General features: G+C 42.4%; 2 protein-coding genes across 2 annotated transcripts; both read left to right on the top strand.

Moving 5' to 3' along the window:
* The first annotated feature begins 254 nt into the window (after positions 1-254).
* On the top strand, positions 255-12,279 carry copa (COPI coat complex subunit alpha). Its single transcript, XM_068731467.1, has 30 exons — positions 255-455; positions 840-953; positions 1,041-1,114; positions 1,383-1,463; positions 1,597-1,673; positions 1,878-1,987; positions 3,661-3,770; positions 3,902-4,001; positions 4,121-4,339; positions 4,598-4,748; positions 4,865-4,931; positions 5,037-5,112; positions 5,233-5,315; positions 5,729-5,954; positions 6,427-6,565; positions 7,134-7,296; positions 7,467-7,613; positions 7,832-8,021; positions 8,132-8,227; positions 8,461-8,549; positions 8,689-8,812; positions 8,917-9,006; positions 9,114-9,214; positions 9,350-9,496; positions 9,664-9,804; positions 9,984-10,166; positions 10,304-10,414; positions 10,512-10,673; positions 11,271-11,465; positions 11,876-12,279. Exons 1-30 carry the CDS (start codon positions 416-418, stop codon positions 11,933-11,935), a joined length of 3,666 nt encoding a protein of 1,221 aa, XP_068587568.1. The 5' UTR covers positions 255-415; the 3' UTR covers positions 11,936-12,279.
* A 151-nt stretch (positions 12,280-12,430) lies between these two features.
* Positions 12,431-25,647, top strand: ncstn (nicastrin). Its single transcript, XM_068731455.1, has 18 exons — positions 12,431-12,518; positions 12,614-12,755; positions 13,756-13,857; positions 14,411-14,534; positions 15,294-15,418; positions 16,349-16,494; positions 17,347-17,491; positions 17,648-17,760; positions 17,987-18,139; positions 18,246-18,350; positions 18,858-18,935; positions 20,392-20,561; positions 20,654-20,756; positions 21,045-21,143; positions 21,699-21,786; positions 22,091-22,254; positions 22,855-23,067; positions 24,417-25,647. The coding sequence occupies exons 2-18, from the start codon at positions 12,698-12,700 to the stop codon at positions 24,537-24,539; spliced, it is 2,109 nt and encodes a 702-aa protein (XP_068587556.1). The 5' UTR covers positions 12,431-12,518; positions 12,614-12,697; the 3' UTR covers positions 24,540-25,647.
* The last annotated feature ends 128 nt before the right edge of the window (positions 25,648-25,775 follow it).

Genomic DNA, 25,775 nt, shown 5'->3' with positions numbered 1-25,775 from the left:
TGCAGATGAAGATCGTATGATATGGCCGAAAGCTCCAGAACAGCTGGAGAAATTGACCTTGTATTGTTGCTGTCTTGTCTAAGCTATCCAGACTGTAGAAATAGACCATTTAAATTAGCTGTAATGATCGAGTCAGAAGGGCTCATGTCAGTTCAGTTCTATGTGTTTGCAGTTCTACCTTCCGCCGCCGTGGAGCTTTCTGCGTCAAATCTTCCCTGCACAACTTTATTGTTCCAAAACCGGAAGACAAAACGGGCTACGTGTCAAGGAAAAAGGAGAAATCGGCTAAATGGGCGAAGGCGAACCGTCCACCTGAGTTCACCTGTCTGGAGTATTTGAGTTGTTTTTATTGTTCGTGGGGACTTACATTTTACCACAGCATTGGCATCGTGACTTGTATTAAACCCAAGTCACGATGTTAACAAAATTTGAAACAAAGTCGGCCCGTGTCAAAGGTAAGAGTTAGCTAGCTGCAGTTAGCTTAAGAGCTAACGTTAGCTAGTTGACGTTATCCGACTCAATTAATCATGTTTAATGTACGTTATGGCTATAAATGAATTAATGACTTGTTTTAATATGTTTATGTATCACAACTTTACATGGTTTATATAACGTCTTGTGTTTAAATGTAGTGTTATTGAATTATTCAGCCATCCAACGTTAGCTAGCTTAACTAACTAGCTAACTTACAATATTTAGCTGAACTTTATATGTTTTTCTTGCTAATTTATATGTATATAGATATAATATAAAGTAAGCTAGCCTCCCATCGGCTGAATTTCTAAATTATTGTCTTAATTGATATTATGAGACAGTTGATCAGCTGTTCTACATTTCAGGCCTGAGTTTCCATCCGAAGAGGCCATGGGTTCTTGCAAGTTTGCACAACGGAGTGATCCAGCTGTGGGACTACCGGATGTGCACCCTGATTGACAAGTTTGACGAGCATGATGGTAAGGCCGTGATCTGGCCGATATAGTAATATTATCAGATTATTAAATGGATAGTTGATGTAATCGATGTGTTTTTTTTGGCCACAGGTCCCGTCAGAGGGATTGATTTCCACAAGCAGCAGCCTCTGTTTGTGTCTGGAGGAGATGATTACAAAATCAAGGTGAGTGCTTATTGTTTTTGCACCAAAAATGTGTTTGTATTCATGCTTTCTTGAGTTACTCACTGTATGTGTATGTCTGAAAAGTAAAGGTTCATCTCAAAAGTATTTTTAAATTCAAATAGATTAGATGTGATGTGTAATGGTATTTTGCAGAGTGTAGTTATGACTTGTGGATTAAGCATCTGTCATATTCATATTCCATATAATTAGATTACATCAATATGTTGTGTGTGTGTACATGCTGAGTAAATATTCCTATTTTATTCAGGTGTGGAACTACAAACTGAGGCGCTGCCTCTTCACTCTGCTTGGACACCTTGACTACATCAGAACTACCTTCTTCCACCATGTGAGTTGTGCTGACACTTTAAAAAACATCTTCTTCCTTTCTATTTCATCACCGATTTCAAGGTAGAGAGTGACAAAGACTCTGTATCTATTTGAAATGATTTTAAATAATCCAACCATTTCCATTACTGTAGGAGTACCCCTGGATTCTGAGCGCCTCAGATGACCAGACTATTCGCATCTGGAACTGGCAGTCAAGGACCTGCGTCTGGTAAGACACACGTTGAATTTAAAGAGTTATTGTTATATAAAAGAATACAAACATAGGGCCTTTGTTTTGATTTCATATCTTGCAACCCACCCAAACACTATTTAACAAAAAAAATATATTATTATTCTTTTTACACTGAGAATAGTAAGATTACCTGTGTTCTAATTGTGAATCTGTCCCTTTTTTTTCCTCCTTCATCCACAGTGTGCTGACCGGCCACAATCACTATGTGATGTGCGCCCAGTTCCACCCATCTGAGGACCTGGTGGTGTCAGCCAGTCTGGACCAGACCGTGCGTGTGTGGGATATTTCCGGTGAGCGCCTGGGGGGGAGACGGCTGACCAGAGGACAGCGGGCTGGGTTGAGGAAGGGGCGGGAGGGTGGAGTGGTATGAAGGACGAGGAAGAAGCAGGAGCGGGATGAGTTAAAGTCCTGGACCACCTCTTCTTCCTCTCGTACTTGTAGAGGACAAATCTCTATGGGCTGTTTGCAGAAACACCTCTCCTTTCAGGGAAATAGATGAATTGTCAGAACCAATTTATAGTGTGCTATTTCTAAATGAAACACTGCACTGTAAGCGGTTCTGAATGAAGAAAGAGTTTCTAATCTAATGTAAAATGTGGTTGAAAAAGACCAAAATAAGAAATGGGAGGTGTTTCTGTGCCTCTGCATGCTCTTAAACTCTATGCTTGTTGATTGTATTTCTTGCTTCCTTTTCCTTCTCTTCTCTCTAACTAAACCATTAATTGACTTGCATCTTCTATCACCTGTCACTTCTATGACCTGTAACTCACTTCTGTCCTGGGGATACATTTGCTTTCACATTCTCTAGCAAAGAGCATGGTTGCATTCATACATTCAGCTTCTATGAGCTGAGAAATTGCTTGCTTGTCTCACCAAGTTCCATGCACGGCATCCATTTAACCCGAAAACAAGGCTTACTTTGCATACTTTAATTATAGGAAGTCCATACTGCTTTTTTGCATTGGTATAAAATGCATCAAGGAAAACAACCATAACTACTAACTAGTTTGAAAGCATTTATTTCATAAACTAAAACTTTCTCAGTACTGATTTTTAAATGTTTTTATACTCCTGGCATGACATTTGCACGGCTAGCTCTACTACTCAAAATATAACCTGAAATATACAACAGCGTTTATATTTCTTGTACTAAAAGTCACCATATTGTTACCAATTTAATTCCTAACCCATAACTGTGACATGTTGCATTCCATTAACTCTGCATGTTACAGTGCAGAAACATGCATGAGCCTCTTAAAAAAATTACCAAAAAGCTCCTCATATTCCTGACATCCAACGCCCCATCAGAGCACGTCTTTTACAACGCCAAGCACCACCACCACCAACCCCCCATCCACATCAGCCGACTCTGCACACTCCCTGTGACCTCCTTATCCCATGCTCTCCCTGGAAACATCCGCACCTGCACATGGGTTCCTAGTGCCACCTCCCTACCCTCTGTGTCATCTCTCTGGTGCTGTTGAACTGTCTGTTCACCACATCGCTTTAATCGGCAGGAATCATGAATGCAAGCTGTGTTTTCTCAATCATTTTTTTTTCCTGATCTCGTTTTGAGTCTGGGAGCTAATCGGGATCTTTCGCTGCAAATCAAATCGATCGTATAATTGTGGGTTTCTTCTCTGTGCGTGTGTGATTCATTAACCCAATCAACCTCACTATTAAAACCATGATTGTTTCCAGACTCAAGATGACGGGGACTGAGAGAGCAAAGGTTGTGTTTGTGTATTTAGACCGTGTGTGTGTTCAATAGTCCAACAGTTCTCCCTCCTGTTTATAATTCAGCTCTGTTCCCTCTCCTCTCTGTTATATTTCTTAATAATATTTCATTATTTTAATAATTTGTCCCTTGTTTTTTTTCCCCTCCTCCTGTTTTTTGGTTGTGCCTTGTGTAACATGAATATGGCTCCTTCCTTGCACGCGATGCCCTGAATGTTGCTTCCAGGTCTGAGGAAGAAGAACCTGTCTCCAGGCGCTGTGGAGACAGATGTGCGCGGCATCTCTGGTGTTGACTTGTTCGGTGCCTCGGATGCTGTTGTCAAGCACGTCCTTGAGGTGAGCAGTGGGGCTTCAGTCCGAAGTGGTCGTTGTTTGAGTGAATCAACCGTTAACTTTGACAGCAGTTTACCAGCTGTTGGATCTCCGTGTAGCTTTGTGGGACTTGACCTTGTTGTATCTGTCTGCAGGGTCACGACCGGGGGGTCAACTGGGCTGCCTTCCACCCCACCATGCCCCTCATTGTGTCTGGAGCTGACGACAGGCAGGTCAAGATCTGGAGAATGAACGGTATGTTGATTCAAACTTTTTATTTTAATTTTATTTCAACTGCTGATTAAATAATTGATTTTCCACTCATACCCAGTGTTAACATACCTTTTCTGTGCTCTGTTCCCGTCACGGTCCAGAATCCAAGGCGTGGGAGCTGGATACGTGCCGCGGTCACTACAACAACGTGTCCTGTGCCGTCTTCCACCCGCGCCAGGAGCTCATCCTGTCCAACTCCGAGGACAAGAGCATCCGGGTGTGGGATATGTCCAAGAGGACCGGAGTGCAGACCTTCCGCCGGGACCACGACCGCTTCTGGGTGCTGGGGGCTCACCCGAACCTCAACCTGTTCGCTGCTGGTAGGGGGTGACTCTGGTTTAAACAAAGTCAAGTAGAGACTTGTTTCCTGTGTTTGATTATGAAAGTTTACAAATCATCACCTGCCTCAAAATAGAATGTGTCCTGTGATTTGAAGATTTTTTATTTTCGCTATACATCACAGTACATTTCATTTTCTGTGCTTTATTAACATTTCAGAAACTTGCACATTCAGACGCTTGGTGTGTAACTTTGTATACGTGTCTGTTACCCTGATAGACGGTCTGTGTGTCCTTCAGGTCACGACAGCGGCATGATTGTGTTCAAGCTGGAGCGCGAGCGTCCGGCATACGCCGTGCACGGAAACATGCTGTACTACGTCAAGGACCGCTTCCTCCGCCAGCTGGACTTCAACAGCAGCAAGGACACTGCTGTCATGCAGCTACGCAGGTCGGTCACCTCTGGTGGTTCTGCCGTCCAGCCCACCCTCATCCTGAGTGATTACAGTTGACGTATTTGGATACTAGTGAGTGTAACGTGCTGTTTTATATGTTTTCTCGTCCTAGTGGGTCGAAGTTCCCGGTGTTCAGCATGTCTTACAACCCAGCTGAGAACGCTGTCCTGCTCTGCACTGTAAGAATCCTGCCATTAAAAACAAAACTCAAACGTTAATCCCTCACTGGTATCTACAGTTGATGTTTTACCTATGTTTTCTACAATGCTCTTTACCTCCTGCAGAGGGCGACCAACCTGGAGAACAGCACCTATGACCTGTACTCTATTCCCAAAGAAAGCGACTCTCAGAACCCCGATGGTACAGAAACGACTCACTAAAGTTAAACTGTTTTCCTCTGTTGCTTTTGTATTGTACGGTGTTGAATGGATGCCAACAAACTGGATCCCTTTTTAAACGTTCTGTTTTTCTTTTTCTCAGCACCGGAGGGGAAGAGGTCCTCTGGTCTGACTGCAGTCTGGGTGGCCAGGAACAGGTTTGCCGTCCTGGACCGTATGCACTCTGTAAGTCCACCCGCAGGTCTAGAAAGTATGAAAATTATTTGTAAAACAATAGAATAATAACTTGATATGGATTCCATCTTGAAAAGTTTGTAAATTCTTTGTAAATGATTAATGAAAGGCAAAACCAAGGACAATAAACTTCACCTTTCACTCTTCTTCATTTAAAGATTTAAATTTGAAACTGGTTTATACAGGCTGCAGTAGCTAATCAGTGTCTGTAAGTTTGTAAAATAATTGTGTTTTAGTGTCTAGTAGTAATTAAAATCAGTTAAATGCATAATGTGTATCAATATCAAGCTAATTTGAGGCTTTTACTCAGTAAAAGTTAAACCGAAGTCGACCAAAGATTTAAGCTATTTACTATTATTTTGACGGTATCGATGATTTTGATACATTTCGCTCTCCTTTTGCAGCTGCTGATCAAGAACCTGAAGAATGAAATTGTGAAGAAAGTTCAGGTGCCGAGCTGCGAGGAAATCTTCTACGCCGGGACGGGCTCGCTGCTGCTGCGCGACGCCGACGGCGTCACGCTGTTCGACGTGCAGCAGAAACGCTCTCTGGCCACCGTTAAGATCGCCAAGGTGAAGTACGTGGTGTGGAGCGCCGACACCAGCCACGTGGCTCTGCTGGCTAAACACGGTGGGTAGATAAGACAAGGACACTTATCACAGAGTCACAATGGCTTTATCGTAGTCTGTCCTCTGTGCTGCGAGGGCCGAGGCTCTGCAGCAGGCATCTCATTCAACTCATGCTTATCAGGAGGCTGGTAAAATACTTTTCTGGGGATGATTGTTGGTTGTGCACTTTACCACAATACAGCATAACTCATAACTCCAGATGCAGGAAAGCTTCTGCACAAATTTCATTTTTTTTGCATCAAATTGTGCTTTAAAGTCCAAGTAACACAAAGACGAGGATGCTGTGATGGATTGATTTGTGATTGTTGGTAAAAGCACCGTTAAGCAGTTTATGAAAGGCTTTAGTACAGTTGAATTAATTTGACTTGAATATGATGCTGTCATTGGTTCAAACTTTGATGTTTATCTGTGGCGATTCTTCAACGAAACACAGTCGGCCTAAATCTTCTTCGCTCGTCTTTGTCGTCTCTCAGCCATCATGATCTGCAACCGCAAGCTGGAGAGTCTTTGCAACATTCACGAGAACATCCGAGTGAAGAGTGGAGCCTGGGACGAGAGCGGAGTCTTCATCTACACCACCTCCAACCACATCAAATACGCCCTCACCTCTGGGTATGTGCTGCTCAGTACAGCGGTAGTTGATTACATGTCTGTTATCAGGCAGGTAAACTGGCCACAACGACACATCCCAACACTCAGGACTTTAGCTCAACTCCTATAAGCAAACTAGATATTCAGAACAGCGTAAGATCTTGATCAGATGGTGGAGTAATTACTGGAAGTGTAGACGAATGAAGCCAAACTGTACAATTTCCGTTCAGTGTCTTTACTGACCTGATTTCAAAGATGAAAGCAGTTTTTATAGTGCAAAGCAACCAGCAGCACTGGATATGTAAATGCACAGACAACGTGTTAAAAAACTGTATAACAGTCTTCTTAATCAGTGCGTATTATTTGGAACGTACTGTATGTTCTATTTTTCAGAGACAAAAAAAGTTTTCTGTCTGCTGTGCTCTTCCCCAAACAAGGAAACCTGTAACATTAGATTTAAAGGTTTTTACAGTTAGAAGAGCACAATGCTTCTCTCTCACACACACACACACACACACACACACACACACTCTCACACTCAAAGTGGTGAAAACCTCTAACATGGGGCTTTCCTCGTGTTTCCCTGTAGTGATCACGGCATCATCAGGACCCTGGACCTGCCCATCTACGTGACCCGCGTGAGAGGAAACAGTGTTTACTGTCTGGACAGGGAGTGCAGGCCGCGCGTCCTCACCATCGACCCCACAGAGTACCGCTTCAAACTGGCCCTGGTCAACCGTAAATATGACGAGGTGAATCAATCCTTAAAGTCTACTGCACCTGCTTCCTCGCAATATTGTACTTAATGTGCTACAATGTAGGAAAGTATTATATCTCTAATCTCCATTTTCTCATAACCCTTCTTCTGACAATCATTTGATTCCCAAATTGTGTTTTAAAACTATTATCGTTGTCCCTCCAGGTCCTCCACATGGTGCGTAATGCCAAGCTGGTGGGCCAGTCCATCATCGCCTACCTGCAGAAGAAGGGCTACCCTGAGGTGGCGCTGCACTTTGTGAAAGATGAGAAGACTCGCTTTAGTCTGGCTCTGGAGTGTGGAAACATCGAGGTGAGCTGCTGCTGGACAAACTGTATGATGAGGACACTGTTTCTAATTCATGACGTGCACTATTTCTTTAAATGTGCCTTTTTGTTTTATTTCCGTGTTTTTAGCTTAACAATTTCATCTGATCAAGCTCTAGTTTGAATTCTTCCTCTGCTGTTTGGATCATTTTTGCATGAGACACTTTTATTTTTTTTAAACAAATCTGTTTCTCCATTCTTCAGGTTGCTCTGGAGGCGGCCAAGGCTTTGGATGAGCGCAGCTGCTGGGAGCGTCTGGGTGAGGCAGCGCTGCTGCAGGGTCACCACCAGGTCGTGGAAATGTGCTACCAGAGGACCAAGAACTTTGACAAGCTCACCTTCCTCTACCTCATCACCGGCAACCTGGCCAAGCTGCGCAAGATGATGAAGATTGGTGAGCGATGGAGACTCCTTTTTAATGAACAAGGATGTGGTGGTTTTGTTTTGAGGTTTGTGCGTCTCGTTATTGTCAGTGAACTTATTTCCAAAACTCTTTGTTTGTAGCTGAGATCAGGAAGGACATGAGTGGTCACTACCAGGCAGCTCTCTACCTGGGAGATGTCAGTGAGAGGGTCCGCATCCTCAAGAACTGTGGACAGAGTGAGTTCAAGTGTCACCTTCATCACATATTCTCTGTTCTTTTACTGTAGAATTTTTAGGCTTAATGTTTTTTGGTTATGTTTTTAATTTAAATAGCAATCAAACACCTACCTGATCGTCTTAATTTCCACTTTACCATACATGTGCTTACCAAGTCAGTGTTGTTTTTTGACATTGTTGACAATGGAAACAGAAGCCAACATGTGTAACTGTTTGTGTGTTTATGTTTCCAGAGTCTCTGGCTTACCTGACTGCTGCCACTCATGGGCTGGACGAAGAGGCCGAGGCGCTGAAGGAGACCTTTGACCCAGAAAAGGAGACGGTGTGTTTTAGAAAACGTAACACATTTTAAACACACAACAAGGACATCCGCAACTTGCAGTCTGAAGCAGAAGTTTTTTTGTCTGTGTAGCACAAATACATAATCTCAATAAAACAATGGTGGGTCTTTTGTCTTGTAGGTGCCGGAGGTTGATCCCAATGCACAGCTGCTGCAGCCTTCTCCACCCATCAACCCTCTGGACACCAACTGGCCTCTGCTCACTGTGTCAAAGGGCTTCTTTGAGGGAGCCATTGCGGCGAAGGGTGAGTCATACATCTGCAAGAGTTCAATTGTTGAAAGTCAGAATAAATGAATAAATTACTTGTATACGTTTTGGAAGAGTGAGACCCGAGTTTTTCTGTTGTAGGGAAGGCAGGTCAGATGGCTGCCGACGTGGACATGGAAGCCGCAGGAGGAGAGGGCTGGGGAGACGATGCCGAGCTTCAGCTGGATGAAGGTAAATCCAGTTTAACTTCAAAGAACGTTTTTTTAAACCTGACCTTATTGTACCACATGATCAATTCTGCACTTTTGTATATAAATGAATATTTCTCTGTCTCTCAGATGGTTTCATGGATGCTCAGGAAGGATCAGGGGAAGAAGGTGGGAAAGAGGAGGGAGGAGGCTGGGAGGTGGAGGAAGACCTGGACCTTCCTCCAGAGCTGGTGAGAGAAATCCCTCTGCTAATAACACAGAGTGAACAATGAACACAAGATCAGGGTTGATAGTTTTCAAGTTTTCTTTTCTGTTCTGCTATATGTTGAAATGTTTAATTACAATGTCTTTCTGTCATCCATCAGGACATGCCGGCTGGTGCAGGTGGAGGAGCAGAAGACGGCTTCTTCGTCCCACCGACCAAAGGAATGAGTCCCACACAGATGTGGTGCAACAACTCCCAGCTGCCGGTGGACCACATCCTGGCTGGCTCTTACGAAACTGCTATGAGAGTAAGTGCAACAATTCATATTGATTTCCTATTGTTTGCTTGTTAAGTTAAGTGTTTTTTTTTTTACTTATTTTGCCTGAGGCGTGGCCAAGCACAGAAGGGATGACAGTGTTGTAATGTTAATTCACGCATTATGCTGACGCTGATTGTTCTCCTCGTGTACCACAGTTGCTCCACGACCAGGTAGGAGTGGTGAGCTTCGAGGCCTACAAGTCGCTGTTCATGCAGACCCTGTCCAGAGGCCGCACCTGTTACCTGGGGCTGCCCTCCCTGCCCTGCCTGCGTAGCCAACCCCAGAGAAACTGGAAGGTACAGCTGTTGTTTTGTTTTTTTTGTCACCTCTTCATAAGAATCACAATATGTTCCTCAAGGTGCATCAGTGGAGACGGATGACATGATGAATTAAAATGTACCTGCTTTCCTGTTTCTAATCACATTCTTTTTAGTGAATGTAAAAATGCAAATATACAAATATTGTTATTTTTTAGGACTGTGGCGCCAAGCAAGGATTGCCTGCTGTGGGCCTGCGCCTCTCCGACCTCATCGCCCGCCTGCAGCAGTGCTACCAGCTGACTACATCCGGGCGTTTCGAGGAAGCTGTCGAGCGCTTCAGAGTCATCCTGCTGTCTGTTCCTCTGCTGGTGGTGGATAACAAGCAGGAGATTGCAGAGGTGAGCGCCAAACCCTGCTGTGAATGGCAATCAATTAAATCTCCAAATGCATTCTGCTTATATACCTGAAGATATAAATGTGTGATTGGGATCTCTGTGTGTGTGTGTGTGTGTGTGTGTGTGTGTGTGTGTTTCAGGCTCAGCAGCTGATCACAATTTGCAGAGAGTACATTGTGGGTCTGACCATGGAGACGGAGAGGAAGAAGCTGCCTAAAGACACATTGGATCAGCAGAAGAGGCTGTGTGAGGTAAACATATGTGGCTTTCTGACGTCACCTTAATTGAAAAAGCTGTTGTTGTAGACTGACCATCTGACGTGTGCGTCTGTGTTTCCCCCCCCTACAGATGGCTGCTTATTTCACCCACTGTAATCTCCAGCCGGTCCACATGGTGCTGGTGTTGCGCACAGCTCTGAACCTCTTCTTCAAGCTGCGCAACTTCAAGACGGCCGCCAGTTTTGCTCGTCGCCTGCTCGAGCTGGGGCCGAAGCCGGATGTTGCACAGCAGGTCGGTTTGTGCGACATCCACAGCTTCATTTTGTGTTTTCAGTTTTGAGTAGGAAGCTGCACAGATGATATCTTTTTGTAGGCAAACCCAAAAGTTCCCACTGGTGGGAATTTGTATTATTGCAGAAAATAAGCTCTGTAGCAAACACTTTTACGGTATTTAAATTTTTTTTTCCACACGATAATCTTCACAAATTATTTTTGACTTGTGAATGCAATCTGCAGAAGTAAAAAGCTAAAGTTATACCATAAACTATCTACACAACGAGGCTGTAAAGGCGTCCTGAAGTTTTGTAGTCTCATTCAGCCACTTGTTTTAAAGACACGTAAACGCTTTAAAATTCACGAGAGGGGCATTTATTGACATATTTTATATCGTAGAACAAATCTCTTCCGCTTGTGTTAACCACAGACCTCATTTCAAGCATCAAACCAACAATTTAAAAAAAACCTGTTGACTTTGAAACGACGGGACTGGATGTGCTAAAACGTTGACTCATTTCTGGGTTTCAGAACTCATTTCTGCAGCACTCATTTGACAGTACTGTACTGTTTTCTCATGTCTTACCATCATGTTAAATGTCTTCCCACCATTCAGACCCGCAAGATTTTGGCAGCCTGTGAGAAGACCCTGACCGACGCCCACCAGTTGAACTACGACCCCCACAATCCGTTCGACCTGTGCGCCGCCTCTTTTGTCCCTCTGTACCGCGGACGTCCTGTTGAGAAGTGCCCTCTGTCCGGAGCCTGCTACTGCCCCACGTACAAGGGCCAGATCTGCAGGGTCACACAGGTAGGTCGGGACTCGGGACAGCCATGCACAACTCCAGTCAAAATAATGACTCTTCAAAAAAATAGATCCCGCTGACATTCTGTTTTATAAAAGCACACTTTTGAGACCGTCGGAGTCTCAAAAGTCTGGAGAGAAAATGATTTCAACAGTAGCGACTGTTGCTGAGTTAATGAACTTAAATATACATGTAGAATACTAACATGGATATTAAGTTGTCACAAATCATCCATATTTGTAGATCTTGTTCTTTTAGGTATAAGTAGTAAAAGTGTTATCTTGTTGTTTCATCAGAAAGATTAGTTAGGGACTTCCTGGTTGATGTCTCTGTCAGTAGAAATGGAGATTAGTGAGTGATTATCTTTTTCATTATTTCCCCTCTGTAACCTTTTTAATTTCACCTTATTTTCTAGGTGACAGAGATCGGTAAGGATGTGATCGGTCTGCGTGTGAGTCCACTTCAGTTCCGTTAAGAGGAGGTGGAGAAGACAAGAAAAAGACCAATACATCCACACTTACTCTGGAGAAATAATACTATTATTAACACGGGAAATGAAAGCAGAGATATATATATGTTTGCTCACAGTGATGTTAAACCTCTGGAATCCTTTTTAACTATCTTATTCATATGCATCACCTATCCTTCAAAAAGCTGTTTCGCTGCTGCGTCATCTCTGTGCTGTGGCTTTATTAGGGCTGTAAACTTAACTGTTGTTCTCTTTCCTGACTTGTATGAGATGAATAACGCAGTGAGCAGCACTGCTCTGTGTATCTCGGCAAATGAAAAAATAAATAAATGCCTGTTTATGAACGGAAATGCTTTTGTGTGATGTGTTTTTGATGTGGTATGTGGGCACAGCTTTGTGGCCACTGACACTTAGGGATGATGGTTTTATTGCATGTATAAAAAGGTAGAGTATGCAAAGTTCACCGCAGAGCTGAGTCATGAGGGAAGTAAAGAGTACAGAGTTGAATCACTCTAGTTGGCATTATGTTGGGCCTTTGCATTTAAACAAGGACGCTAGGTGTTGGAAGGAGAGAAAGTAGTTATTAAATGTATGATTATTATTTACAAAATATATATATGTCTATATAAACTCAATTACTCCTGTTGCAGAGCTGCCATTTTGAATGAGTCCGTCTCTTTTCAGGGTAGCGGAACCAAACCGCGGAACCCGGACGCTTTCCAAGTCAACACCGACTGTTGTGTTTCTTCTGCTTTTCGAACCAGGAAGATGGATTTGCTGTCGAGCAAATGGCTCGTTAATTTGCTAGTTTGTTGGTTTTTCATCGGTAAGTTGTATTCGAACAGTTCTCATGTTCCGTGTCCGCGTATTTGTTTTATTAGCAGAGTGTGTTTCTGTACGAAGTGGTTAGCTTGATGGACTTCTTTGTGCTCGGGAGCTAGCCGAATGCTAGGCTAGTAAGCGTTAGCCAAAAAAGCTGCCCTGTTTTGTCTTATATCTCAGCTGCCGGGTTTTTAAATACAAGTTTCACAATGGGGGGGGGGTTCAGTGCAGCGATTCTTGACCAATTTATGTCAACTGGAAATTCAGAAATAAGTCTTTTAAAAAAAATGGTGTTATGTCTTTTCGACGACTTTCCGCTAAAGACTGTCAGATTGTTTCTGCCCTGTTGGTACGAGCCACCCAGCATCTCGTGATGCGCTCGAGGGATTAAATGCTTTGACCGTTAACTACATAAACCATTTCCTCGTTTAAAGTTGAATTAGTTGTCACAAAGCAGTTGAAGCACAAACTTAAGTTATTTTCACATCTTCATGGTGCCCTGGTAAATTCGGCATATCGGTGGGCCACCTAAAGTAGCACTTTGTTTCAATTAAAACGTTTATTTATCTATTTATAAACTGTAACGTTACTGTTTTTACTTTGAGTGATGTAACCGTTAGTGGACTAACAGGTGAAACGAGCCGAATAAGCTACATTTTGGTGTAACTGCATGTTGACCCGATGGATGACAGTTAGTGTCTGGAAAGAGGGCAACCAAAGTAAATATATCTGTCTTAATTGCCACCATTGTATCAGAGAAAAGGTAATCTGCCCATATGCAAGAGGATTTACACAAAGGGGCTCTAGTCTCGAGTCTAAAATTAGGACTGTACTTTTACCAAGTGAGGGATGAAGGATGTCACTCTTTAAGTTTGTCTGAAGAATTAAAACCCACTCTCTGTGTTTCTTTCTTTCTTTTGCGGTCTTTGTAAATGCTCTGCCCTAATGTTATATTGCTCTCCTGGCTTGTGCAGTTGTTGAAGTTTTATTTTTTTCTCCTGCAGGTGTCGGCTGTAATTCCGTGGAAAAGAAGATCTATGTGCATCTCAATTACACTATCCCGTGTGTGCGACTGCTCAATGCAACACATCAAATAGGATGCCAGTGTGAGTAAAGCAGCCGATTAAAGGGATGCTTTGTACTCGTCACAAGAATCCAAGCATGCAAACTAGGACACTCGTGACAAGTAACAAGTACTTTTATACACAGTTTGCAACTCTTAAATCAAGAGTGTGTGCCTCTTATGGCCTCTGGCTGTCTGTCTTTGGATTGGTTTTTGTAGTAAAATGCTTACTACTCAGTCTATTAAAAAGTGTTTTTAAAGTATTTCCTGTGTTGTTGCTCCAGGCAGAAACCTACAAATCAGTTCTGTGGCTCTGAGAGTCAGAAATGGTTTTTCGAAAGAAGAGAAAAGCACATAAGTTGCAGATAAACCAGGCAAATTTTCTCCGATATCTATGAAAAGCTGTTAAAATGCAGTGTACTGCTATACTGTAGTGTACTGTTAGACTACAAAAAGCCCCAGCAGCCAAAACCTTTCCCTTAATGTGGAAGAGGTCTGGTGGACCCACATTGATTAGATAAACTTTCAGGACATTTTTACCAGCTGTTGTATCTCCTCACAGATGCTGATACTAAATTTCCTCTCTCTGATTTTAGCCCATTTGTCAGGTAATGTGGGCGTGCTCCATGTGCTCGAGTCGGAGGAAAACCTGGACTGGGTCCTGCGCTCTGGTCTCAATCCTCCTTATCTGGTTATCCTGGAGTCTCCGCTGTTTACCAGGTACAGTGAACATGTGTCACCCTGCAGAGGAAGCTCCTCTTACTAGTTCCTTAGAGAGGAAGGTCTCTGGTGTACTTCAATGTCTCACCCTGCAGAGGAAGCTCCTCTTACTAGTTCCTTAGAGAGGAAGGTCTCTGGTGTACTTCAATGTCTCACCCTGCAGAGGAAGCTCCTCTAACTAGTTCCTTAGAGAGGAAGGTCTATGGTGTACTTCAATGTCTCACCCTGCAGAGGAAGCTCCTCTAACTAGTTCCTTAGAGAGGAAGGTCTATGGTATACTTCAATGTCTCACCCTGCAGAGGAAGCTCCTCTTACTAGTTCCTAAGAGAGGAAGGTCTCTGGTATACTTCAATGTCTCACCCTGCAGAGGAAGCTCCTCTTACTAGTTCCTAAGAGAGGAAGGTCTCTGGTGTACTTCAATGTCTCACCCTGCAGAGGAAGCTCCTCTAACTAGTTCCTTAGAGAGGAAGGTCTCTGGTGCACTTCAATGTGTCACCACGTCAGAAATCAAGAGTTTACAGTTGTAGTATTTCTTTCAACTATAGAATACTTTTTCTATTTAGAGAAGCATTTGGGGGGGTAAAGTATAACATCCAGTCATGGCAGTAAAACTCAATCAGTCATGGGCTGTCAGTAACAGAAATGTACCGTCTACCCCTGAGGACAGACGGTTGAATCAGGTTTCAAACCCGTGTCTGACCTGTGTTTGTACCCGTATCGTTTCCATTGCCCCGTGCCGTCCGTCCGTCCGCCTGTCAGGTCCATCATGATGAAGCTGAAGAACGGCTCCAGCAGGGTGGCGGGCGTTGCTGTTGTGGCGGCAAACACAATCCCGAACCCCGAGGGCTTCTCTCCGCACACCAACTGTCCCAACGAGAACTCAGGTGGGTGAAGGGTTTGCCTGCTCAGACTTGTACCTCAGTATGAAACCCGTTACAGACATTTATGTATTTATTTATGATCCTCAGAGGGCTCAGCGCATGAAATAACACGTTGTAGTGGATTCTGTTTTAATGTTGTGTGAACAGTTTCTGCTACATTGTAGAGTCATGTCAACACAGATTTAATGTCTCATCGCTTTATATATTTAATTTTCTTCAGTTTGATACCATCAATTCAAAGCTGCATGTGTGCATATGAGAGTTACTTTTTTAACTAGCTTCAGAGCTTCAAAATCTCCTATTCAATGCTTTTAAATACTGTTGTTTTATAATATTAAATAACAGTGGATGTAAATAGAGTTGTGTCATTCACATTTGTGGCGTATTCAAAATGTTTTCTCGTCTTAATTTCTGAACAAAACATGGCGTCATAGCTGCTTAATTAATCCAGAATTGACCCAGAATACAAAACGGAGTTGATTTACTGCTGCATGTTGTATTTCCTGTCATCTTTAGCGTTTGGGGTTTTTTCTTTTGTGGCGCATTAAAAGAATTTTAAGCTCAGAGATTGAATGTTTCATGCTGAAATGCACTTTGAGCTGAAGTTTATGTGCACACAGGCCTTTGACTTTTTAATCAAAGAATCAGATGTTTTATAATTCAGTTGTACTGATGATTCAACCGGGTGAATTTCATGCCCGGCTGAGGAAAACAATGTTTCAACGACATTTATTTAGACTTTTACTTCCGGAACCACTTCACAGCTGGTCAAAAACAAAAAGAAATACCACAGAATAAAATATTTAGAGGCTCACTTGTCGAAATTGAGGAGCCAGATTCACTTTATATACTTTAAAGAAATCCCTCCACTCTTCATGAGTGGACGGATTTAGTATCTCGGCTGCTGACATGAACTGTATGTATTTCCCTCAGGCGTGTACACGGAGAGCTACGATCCAGCCATGGCCCATTGTAACATGACCGTGTGGAACCCTTCGGGAAACGGTTTGTCCTACGAGGAGTTTGACTTCCCCATCTTCTCTCTGAAAGAGGACAATGACACTCAGGTCATACGGCAGGTAATATGACAGGAAGCAACAGAAGTTCATATTCTGTCTGTTAATCCCATTTGATGTCATCACTTTGTTGTCTCTGCTGTTCCAAAATGTCTGTCTCGCTGTTTTCCAGTTGCCAGCTATTTTAGAATAAAAACAGTGCAGTTCCAAAGAGTCTGATCTGAACTTGTCCCAGTAGTGGTTGAGATTAGGCACGATGCCTGTGAAGCTTCAGCAGCATTAAGATCTTCTCTCAGGAGCCAACATGTTGTGACACATTATGTTGAGACGATTTATTTCAGAACCCATAAAACTTTAGCTGCTTTCCCACTCTAGTGTGTGTGATGAACGGGTTTTGCATTTCTGCCTCTGATTCAGTGAAAGTGTTGATTTGGTTCTCTTCCTCAGCAGCAGGTTTCATGTTGAGTTTTTATCTCAGCTTTCAGTTTCTTTCAGATTAAAACTCAGCAAACTGCTCTGTGTTGGTGACTTTTTGTGGATTCTGAAACATTTAAATGACTTTATCCGGAGGCTGAATTCACAGTTTATTTCTATGAGTTTAAAACGTTGCGGTTGCTCCCTGTCTCCGATACGATCGCTGGGTAGACGAGGGAAACTCTCCTGTAAGCTTTTGGTTTGAAGTTTGAACCCCGACTGTCAGAGTGATGAATTTAGTCCCAGACATGGACGTTTAGAGTACTGCTGTGTTCAGACCTGCTAGTGTGCCCCTGAGCAAGAGCACCAGACCCAGTTATAGACGTTCCAACTTGTTCTGAAGGATTGCAAACTAATTGAGATTCTCTTAAAATACTATTTAATGTAATGGAACCCACACACGAACAGGTTCCTTATGTGTATGCCGTTCTCCATCCGCAGTGCTACATGGACCATAACCGCGCGGTGAACGGCAGCACTCCTCAGTACCCGCTGTGTGCCATGCAGCTCTTCTCCCACATGTCGGCCGTCACCGACACGGCCACCTGCATGAGGAGAAATGACATCAACTTCAGCATCAGCCCAGGTACAGAACACAAATACATATCTAAGAACAACAGGTTTACTTAGTATGCAAATGACATTTTTAAAGGCTACACACTTTGTCAGCTAGAAAATCTATTTAAATGCAAGAAAATATCCAATGATTATACTGTTTTTTTTGTTCTGTGTCTCCCTTTAGAGATGGTTTGTGACCCACTGGGTGACTATAATGTCTGGGCCTCCACCAAGCCTCTCAACAACACAGTCAAGGGCCACAAGGTGGGGGAGAGCGTGGTCGTAGCAGCAGCCAGGGTGAGTTGCTGAGTCCTGACTCCTGCACCCATATTTCACCGCAGTACAACATTTGTGAGTTCATGAACACCGTTAAATGCATTATAACGGTGGTAAATCAAACGACCAGATGGGCGGCGTTCCCTCACAGTTTGCTTCATGCTGGGATTAATAATTAGGTCACTGCAAGTTTAACTCCTTACCTTGATGAGATGTCTGCTTGATGGATCTCCTCTCCTCCCTGCAGTTGGACAGCAGGTCTTTCTTCTTCGACATCGCTCCGGGAGCACAGAGCGGCGTCTCTGGGTTTGTCGCTCTGCTGGCGGCCGCTCACGCTCTGCGGAATGCCACCCAGGAGGCTTCGCTTCCACGCAACATCCTCTACACCTTCTTTCAAGGGGTCAGTCGTTCACACGTCACCGTATTCACCGGAGAAAATGTATCGTTCTGCTGCCAACCGTACTCATCTATTTCTTTGTTCTTTTTTTTTTTTAATGTGACTCCAGGAAACCTTTGACTACATCGGCAGTTCGAGGATGGTGTATGATATGCAGAACAATCACTTTGCTGTGGACCTGGACAACATTCACTCAGTACTGGAGGTTGGACAGGTGTGTACATTTCTATGTTCTGTGTGTATCAACCTGCTCAGGCTGCCAGACAGTAATACTTACAGAGACATTACGTTTTTAATACTAGCAGCAATAAAATACCGAGGGTTTGGTTCCTAAAATCTATCTGAACAATAACATCACTATTTTCCAACTTCTGCTACCTTTTTTTTTATCGTTTTTTATACTATGTGGACAAAATTTGGTTGGTTTATAAAAGTATTGATACATGATAACTAACCCTATTTTAACAATTTCATTAATAAACAGAAAAAAACATGACTCATGACCATAATAAACTGTAAAAACATTATTATATTATTACAACATTTCCAACGGTGTGTATTTTATGTCAAACATGTTGATCCATCGTGAACAGATTCAGTTAAGAATACGTAGTTGACCCTTTTTTTTTTCACTTTAACGTTATAAGACATAAGTTATGTTTCTGTACGTGTGTGTGTGTGTGTGTTTAGTATTTCAGTGTGTTGAATTTGTTCCCTGTAGGTTGGACTGCGCGCTGACTCCAAGCTGTGGCTTCACTCCGACCCCGTGTCCAGGAAGAACAGCAGTGTCGAGGAAGAGGTTTGTATCCTTCTCAAACATCACTGTTCCAACACCCCACAACACATGTACAAATCTTATTTAGATCGATAGCTGATTGATAATTGATGCTGTCCCTAAATATACCTTTTCAAAGAGGTGTAGTGCCTTAGATTGGAACGATTCAGAAGATGTGACAGCAGCACAGATGATGTACAAACAGATGTATAGATTAGAGAGGCTAACTAAAAATACTATACTATAGAGCAGGGGTCACTAATAGGCGGACCGCGGTCCGGATCCGGACCCAGACGCCGTTGTATCACCACTACGAGACAAAGCACAACTCTTTAGATCAAACGTACTCACTCACATCTGAAATGAAGACACAGAAAATAAACCTAAGAGCCCAATATGATCAGAATCCTAACAGGTTAATTCATTGACCAACTATGATGTTAACAGAGATAATAGAGCTGAAACAAGTGGTTTAATAACCACAGATAAAGTCCATGCTCACACATTTCTCTTGCTAGAAGATGAGAAAAATATAATATCGTGGCTTTTTTGATTGACATCACTTCACACCTGAATGAACTGATTTTAAAGCTGCAGGGCAATTCAGTGAAATTCATTTTTCTAAAATGAATTACTTCATTGATTGAGTGATTTGAAGTTAGCTCATGCATGTGATTTTGAAGGACTTTAATTTTGAAATGCTACATCAGAATGTCCTGGTTCTCTCTGAATGAATACTACTACGAGGCTTCTTGTATATTTATATATATATATATATATATATATATATATATATATATATATATATATATGTATATTTATATATATATATATATGTATATTTATATATATATGTATATTTATATATATATATATATATATATATATGTATATTTATATATATATATATATATATATATATATATATATGTATATGTATGTATATTTATATATATATATATATATATATATATATATATATATATATATATATATATATTTTTTTTTTCATGGCACTAAATAGCGCAAGTTAGATATTATTGTAATTTTCCGGACCTTTCCCCGAGGAGATTTTCTCAATCTGGACCTTTTGGAATGTTAATTGAATACCCCTGCTATAGAGTATTATACACATTGTAAGCATGTATTGTACACAATAAGATGCAACTATACGCATTGTAAGCATGTATTGTACACAACAAAAGGCAGGAAAATAAACTAGAGGTACCATATTGACCATATAGTAAACAATAGTGTATATAAAAGTGTTTTGTTGTATCGTAGACAGGAACAGATGTGGAAACAATTGGAAATGTTCCCTAAGCTCTACTGCTACATAAAATAAAAAATTCAAATTTAAATATTAGATGACCGTTTCGGAGTAAACTTGGATGTTAAACAGAGCAGAGTTTAAACCACTGAGCTCACAGCGTGTGTGTATTACTGGATGTGTAACGTTAATTCTTTTGTTGTGTTTCAGGTGAAGAAGCTCATCCAAAGCTTGAAGTCGATCGCCACAGACCTAAACGTCTCAGTGCAGGAGCCTAATGTCTCTCAGCCGCTCCCGCCCTCCTCCTTCCAGCGCTTCCTGCGAGCTCGTCCGATCCCTGGAGTCGTTATCGAAGATCATCAGTCTGCTTTCACCAACAGGTGACTCGCACTATTACACGTATTTGTCATCATGGGACCCGTGTTGCCTCGAGGAATTGTTTTGTTAATTTATTTTCCTCTTCTGTTTCCAGGTTCTACGAGAGTATGTACGATACCGCCGAGCACCTGAACATATCTTACCCATCGAACCTGACGGCAGAGGAGCAGCTTGACTTTGTCACCGACACTGCCATGGTAAAGCTAATTAATCACCAATGTTCCACGTTGTTGCAGAGTCATTCTGCTGTACATGTGTTATCCACAGCTACTGTATTACATGGTTGTTTTCACCAGTTGTGTAATCACAAACCCGTTCTCATTGTTTGCTGACTTCTCAGTCAGTTCAGTCAAGTCCAAACTTGTCTGGTAATATTTAAGCTGTGAGGCTGTTACTGTTTAATTTATTATTGAGAAGTTCACTCAGCTGTTGTTGGGAAGCAACTAAATGAAGATCTTCTGCATTTCTCTCCATGCTTCTTTCAGGCTCTGACTGAGGTGGCCACCATGGTTGCCCGGACTCTGTACGTACAGGCAGGAGGAGCGGAAAGCCAGCGCAACAGCATTAACGCAGACCGTCAAATAGTACGATTTATCTAGCAATTAGTCAAATATGTTTTCAGCTATCTCATCTGGAAGTTCACTAATGCTATATATGTGTCCCCTGTCATCACCGCAGCTTTCTCCACCTGAATAATATGAATTTGTGCTTTTTTTATTTTATCTAAAGTCAACGTCTAGTAAACAGTAATATTAGTGTTTTACATCTGAATTAATGTTGTAGAGGTTTTAAAAATATTGATGTTTCTTCAACCACTTGTGGTGAGAATTTAAGCCAGTAATGCAGATTATCTTCCGATATACAATATCAAAAGTTGCTTTAATTTCCTTACAATGAGTTTCCTAGAAAGCTTTTGTATTTAGGAGGTGATGAACTTTGTTTTGACTGTTTAAGCGTCACCTTCCTGCATGTTACGCTCACATGACACCGTTTTTATTTACTTCCTTTACATATTCCATTACTCTATTGAAGTTTGTTCTGTCTCTTTTGGTCCCTTGAAACATGCTTTGAAGTCTTTTCTTACTAATGACACATTGTATAGGCGACTGACTCTGTTTGAACTGTTTCCTGTCCCTCAGGTGACCCGGATGCTGTACGGTTTCCTCGTTCGGTCCAATAACTCCTGGTTCCAGCAGCTGATCCCCTCTGACTTCATGAGCCACCTGAGTGAGTTGAGACACAAGCTAATCCTTTTTTTATTGATTATTTACTAGACTCATACAAATGTTTTGTTTTGAAGCCGCTGGGGTAACGTTACTGCTGTACTTGACATATTTACTCTTGCTTGCTTGTGTTATTGGAGCCTAAAGGGCAGTCGGAAAGCCTTTTTTCATTATTGACAAAGCCGAGGAGACGGTACATTGGCTCTGTTGAGTCCTCGGCCCTGCATGCATGTCCAGAGGGGACGTTTCAGCGAGCTACAGTATTTCCAGACACAAAACTTGAATTTCTTCTGTCCTCTGTCTCTCAGCTGACAGGCCCACCAACTTCTACGTCGGCGTGGCCCAGCAGTCCAGCGAGCCGACCTTTCTGGTCCAGTACCTGCTGGCTAACCTGACGGGTAGCATCGTCAACGTCACACAGGAGAACTGCCAGAACCAGAGAGAGAACGAGGAGGACAAAGAGACCAAACATGTGAGGCCTACAGCACCTTTTTCTAATTTACTTTAGTTTGAGACAAATTATACAACAAGGATACATACATTTATAAACGTATTAGAAAAGATCAAGATGTGTATCTCAAAATAGTTTGTTTTGTTGGACAAATCCAAAGATGTTCATAAGGTCACTTAAAATGAAATTAGCTGTCATTAAAAACAAAGAGAAGCCAGATTTATCGGTTACTAAAATAGTTGCAGATTATCTCTTTATCAAGTCAACTTTACTGCAGCACAATGTGATTTATATAAAGATGACATAGAATACAAATGCCATAAAACACAATGAATCTTGTTTCTCTCTAGTAATGTGTTTAGCTAAACTCAAAACCTGCAGTTTATAGAAACATTGGTGGACAAGATATACATGAAGACAAAGTGACATCAACTTGTGCTTATGCTGTTATGTAGTTATTACATTTTGAATATATAACAACTGGATAAATATAGAATAAAGGTGCATTAGGAGCTCTATTGGAACTGTAACATCTGCCCACCTTTGATTATATTTCTCATCTTTAATGATGAATGTTGATGTATTTATTTCCCTGCGACCCCGCTCTGCCTCCTCCCTCAGATGTACTACTACCTGTGGGCTCAAGGCGCGGCGCCTCCCAACAGCACAGAGAGGGAGGGGTTCTGCACGCGCTCCACGGCCCGCCTCTCCAAAGCGCTGTCCCCAGCCTTCGACCTGCGGGAGTACACCTCCAAAGACTATTCAACGTGGACAGAGTCCCGGTGGAAGTCCATCAAGGGACGCATATTCCTGGTGGCGAGTCACGAACTGGAGGTAAACCTTCGCTTCAGTCGTCATCAACACACGTGATGCAGATTTAAAACCCACTCCTGTGCTTGGTGGATGGCCCGTGGTTGTTCACGTGGTGCAGGAAGTCTGGACCGTTCGATGCCTCATTCACCAACCGTTCTTGAGAAGACATTTCTGGAAGCAAGTAGATAACTAGTGCGCTGGTTGGGTCGTAATAATCCGATTATATTGCAGTTAATTTACATTTGTGAAGAGTAAAAACATTATACAAGCAGCATACTCCCAGGATGTTCTTACAATACTGACCACATGTGAGAGCTTCCAGGTTTTTATTCCTTTTAACAGGATATGAAAATCGACTTGCTGAGACTTGATTAAGGCGATCCGCCACACTGAGGAAGACTCAATGACGAGCAGGGACTGTTTAGAGGGATCTTCTTTGTTGCGGTCGATGAGAACAGCAACACTTTTTAAATGCAACAATGTCCCAAATATACATGCTCTTTCTCACGGTCTCCACGCTGCTTATTGTTTGGCTTCTTACTTAGATTTGTCTGCACTTTTGCTTGTGAGTGCAGTGCAGTGCTTTCCACAGTCAAACAGTAGGGTTTCCAAAACTAACAATAATAATGGCGCTCTGGCAACAACAAAGCAGACGTAATGCTGACAGTGATGGATCACCTAACATCGGATAAGGTTCAAGTCTCTGCAAGTTCATTTTAGCATCATACTGAAATGAAAGGAAACCCTGCCCCTCTGTTATCTCTGTCTCGTTGCCACAATGTGTACGTGTTCTTTCAAATGATTCTGATAGAATACGGTATGTAGAAATGTGAGGCAGGTCTGATGAAAACAGGTGCTTTTGTTATCTGGCAGGCTAAATATCTCTACCTGTCAGGGAGCGACAGCCAATGAGAGCACAAGTCACGGGTTGAGGGTGAAACCAGGGGAGGGCTCGTCTGTAACAATAGGAACTTTACTGTTTAAGTCGCACACACACACACCAAGAGGAACCAGGCTATAAATAGTAATGACGTGTGGAAACAGGATCTTTTGTGAACAAATGTGCTAACAACAACATTAACATGTTGACACTTCTCGCGTGTCATTTAATGAGAAAATGTAGTTTGGAGACCCGACATGTTTAATCGGGAAAACCTCGTGGTGAAAGATCTGGCGGTGTGTTGCCGGTCGGTCATGAAGAGTGAAAACCACAACGGTTTAAATCTGATTACAAGACAACAAGTTGTGTAGCGGGAACAGTGCACCGCCGTCTGCCACTGGGGGGCGCCAAAGTCCAATATGTTAAAATTCTACACGTAGTGCCTTTAAAACCGCTCCAATCTAAATTTGTCGTGCTCCTTTGACTCCAGATGTTGACGCTGGGCGTGGGTGTCGGCGTGCTGCTAACATCTCTGCTGCTGACGTACTTCATGAGCTCGAAGGCCGACATACTCTTCAGCTCGGGGAGGGAGCCCACCAACAACACCTACTGATCCAGACTGAGGCGACGCCGGCCCACGACCACTACTACTACAACTACAACTACTACTTCTATCCCAACCAGACATGGACAGACAAACCACGAGTAGGTACACAGGTTAGAAACAACAGCAGCAGAGGGGTTTTTTTCTTTCTTTTCTTTTTTTTTTTTTTTAAGAAGACGACGACTCCATGTTTTTATGGACTCACTGAGGTGAGGCGTGACACGAGGACTGGACCGGACTGGATTTGCCTGGATGGATCTGGACTCATCAGGGTCAGGAGACACTGGTCAGGCCCTGTCAGTGGAAAAGATGTTTATATTTCTTTTGTTTGTTTTCTCTTAATGTCAAAGAATGTTTTGTTTATGGTGTCTCGGGATAGGCACTAAACATCGAGCATTATTTTGGGCGTGTTTCTGATTGTGAATATGTAAATGTGACTGAGAGTGTGATCACCTGACTGAGTGACTCGGTGTGTACGGACTATTATGAGTGCGTGTTTGTGTCTGAACGTCGTATGAGGAATGCGATGGTATGTGCAATACTGCCTCTGTCTTCTCTGTCAATGTAGTTAACTTATCGATCAGTTCTGAGATGAAGAAACCACTTTTTTTGAGTCCGTGAACAAGTAGTTAAATTTAGGGTTTTTGCAAAAATCTGGACATGTGCGGTGAAGTATTTTGATAAGTTTTAGGTTCTGGGATGTTGACAACAATCCTGAATATTTATATTGTTCACTCCCAGTACACATATAACTACACCTGTATGTAGTTGCAGACCCACTGCAATTTCACATGTTGTGATATTTGCGTGGAGAAGAAGAATTTCCCAGCAGCCCCGGCGTGGCTGACAAACACTTTATTTCATATCGATCAGCTGCCAAAAAGAACCACGTCAAATCCGGTCCAGACACCTTTTAATGATGCGCTGGTACTCTGGCTGTGCACTCTTTTTGGTTCAAAACCTTCTTCACAAGGTTTCTTTTTACGGTAACTTTAGTTTAAAAAAACGTACAGTTTAATTGTGTCAACACACTTTGAATTCTGTTGTAATTTTAATGGCTGGAATCGATGACCAGTTGTGATGCCTTGATGAAGAAATAAACATTGCTTCTTTTCCAGTTTTTTCTCTCATTGTCGACACAAATGTAATTGGATGTTTTAAGAGCTTCCTGTTACAGATGAGATAGCAGCACTCAAACAACAGAAAACACATGCTGTGATCTCAGATTACCATTTTATTTCTGTG

The sequence above is a fragment of the Cebidichthys violaceus genome, unplaced genomic scaffold (assembly GCF_023349555.1).
Source record: "Cebidichthys violaceus isolate CVI_PGR_0920_01 unplaced genomic scaffold, fCebVio1.0.p SCAF_104, whole genome shotgun sequence".
Lineage (NCBI taxonomy): Eukaryota > Metazoa > Chordata > Actinopteri > Perciformes > Stichaeidae > Cebidichthys > Cebidichthys violaceus.
The sequence above is the reverse complement of the archived record's forward strand: the minus strand, read 5'-3'. Positions and strand labels throughout refer to the sequence as shown.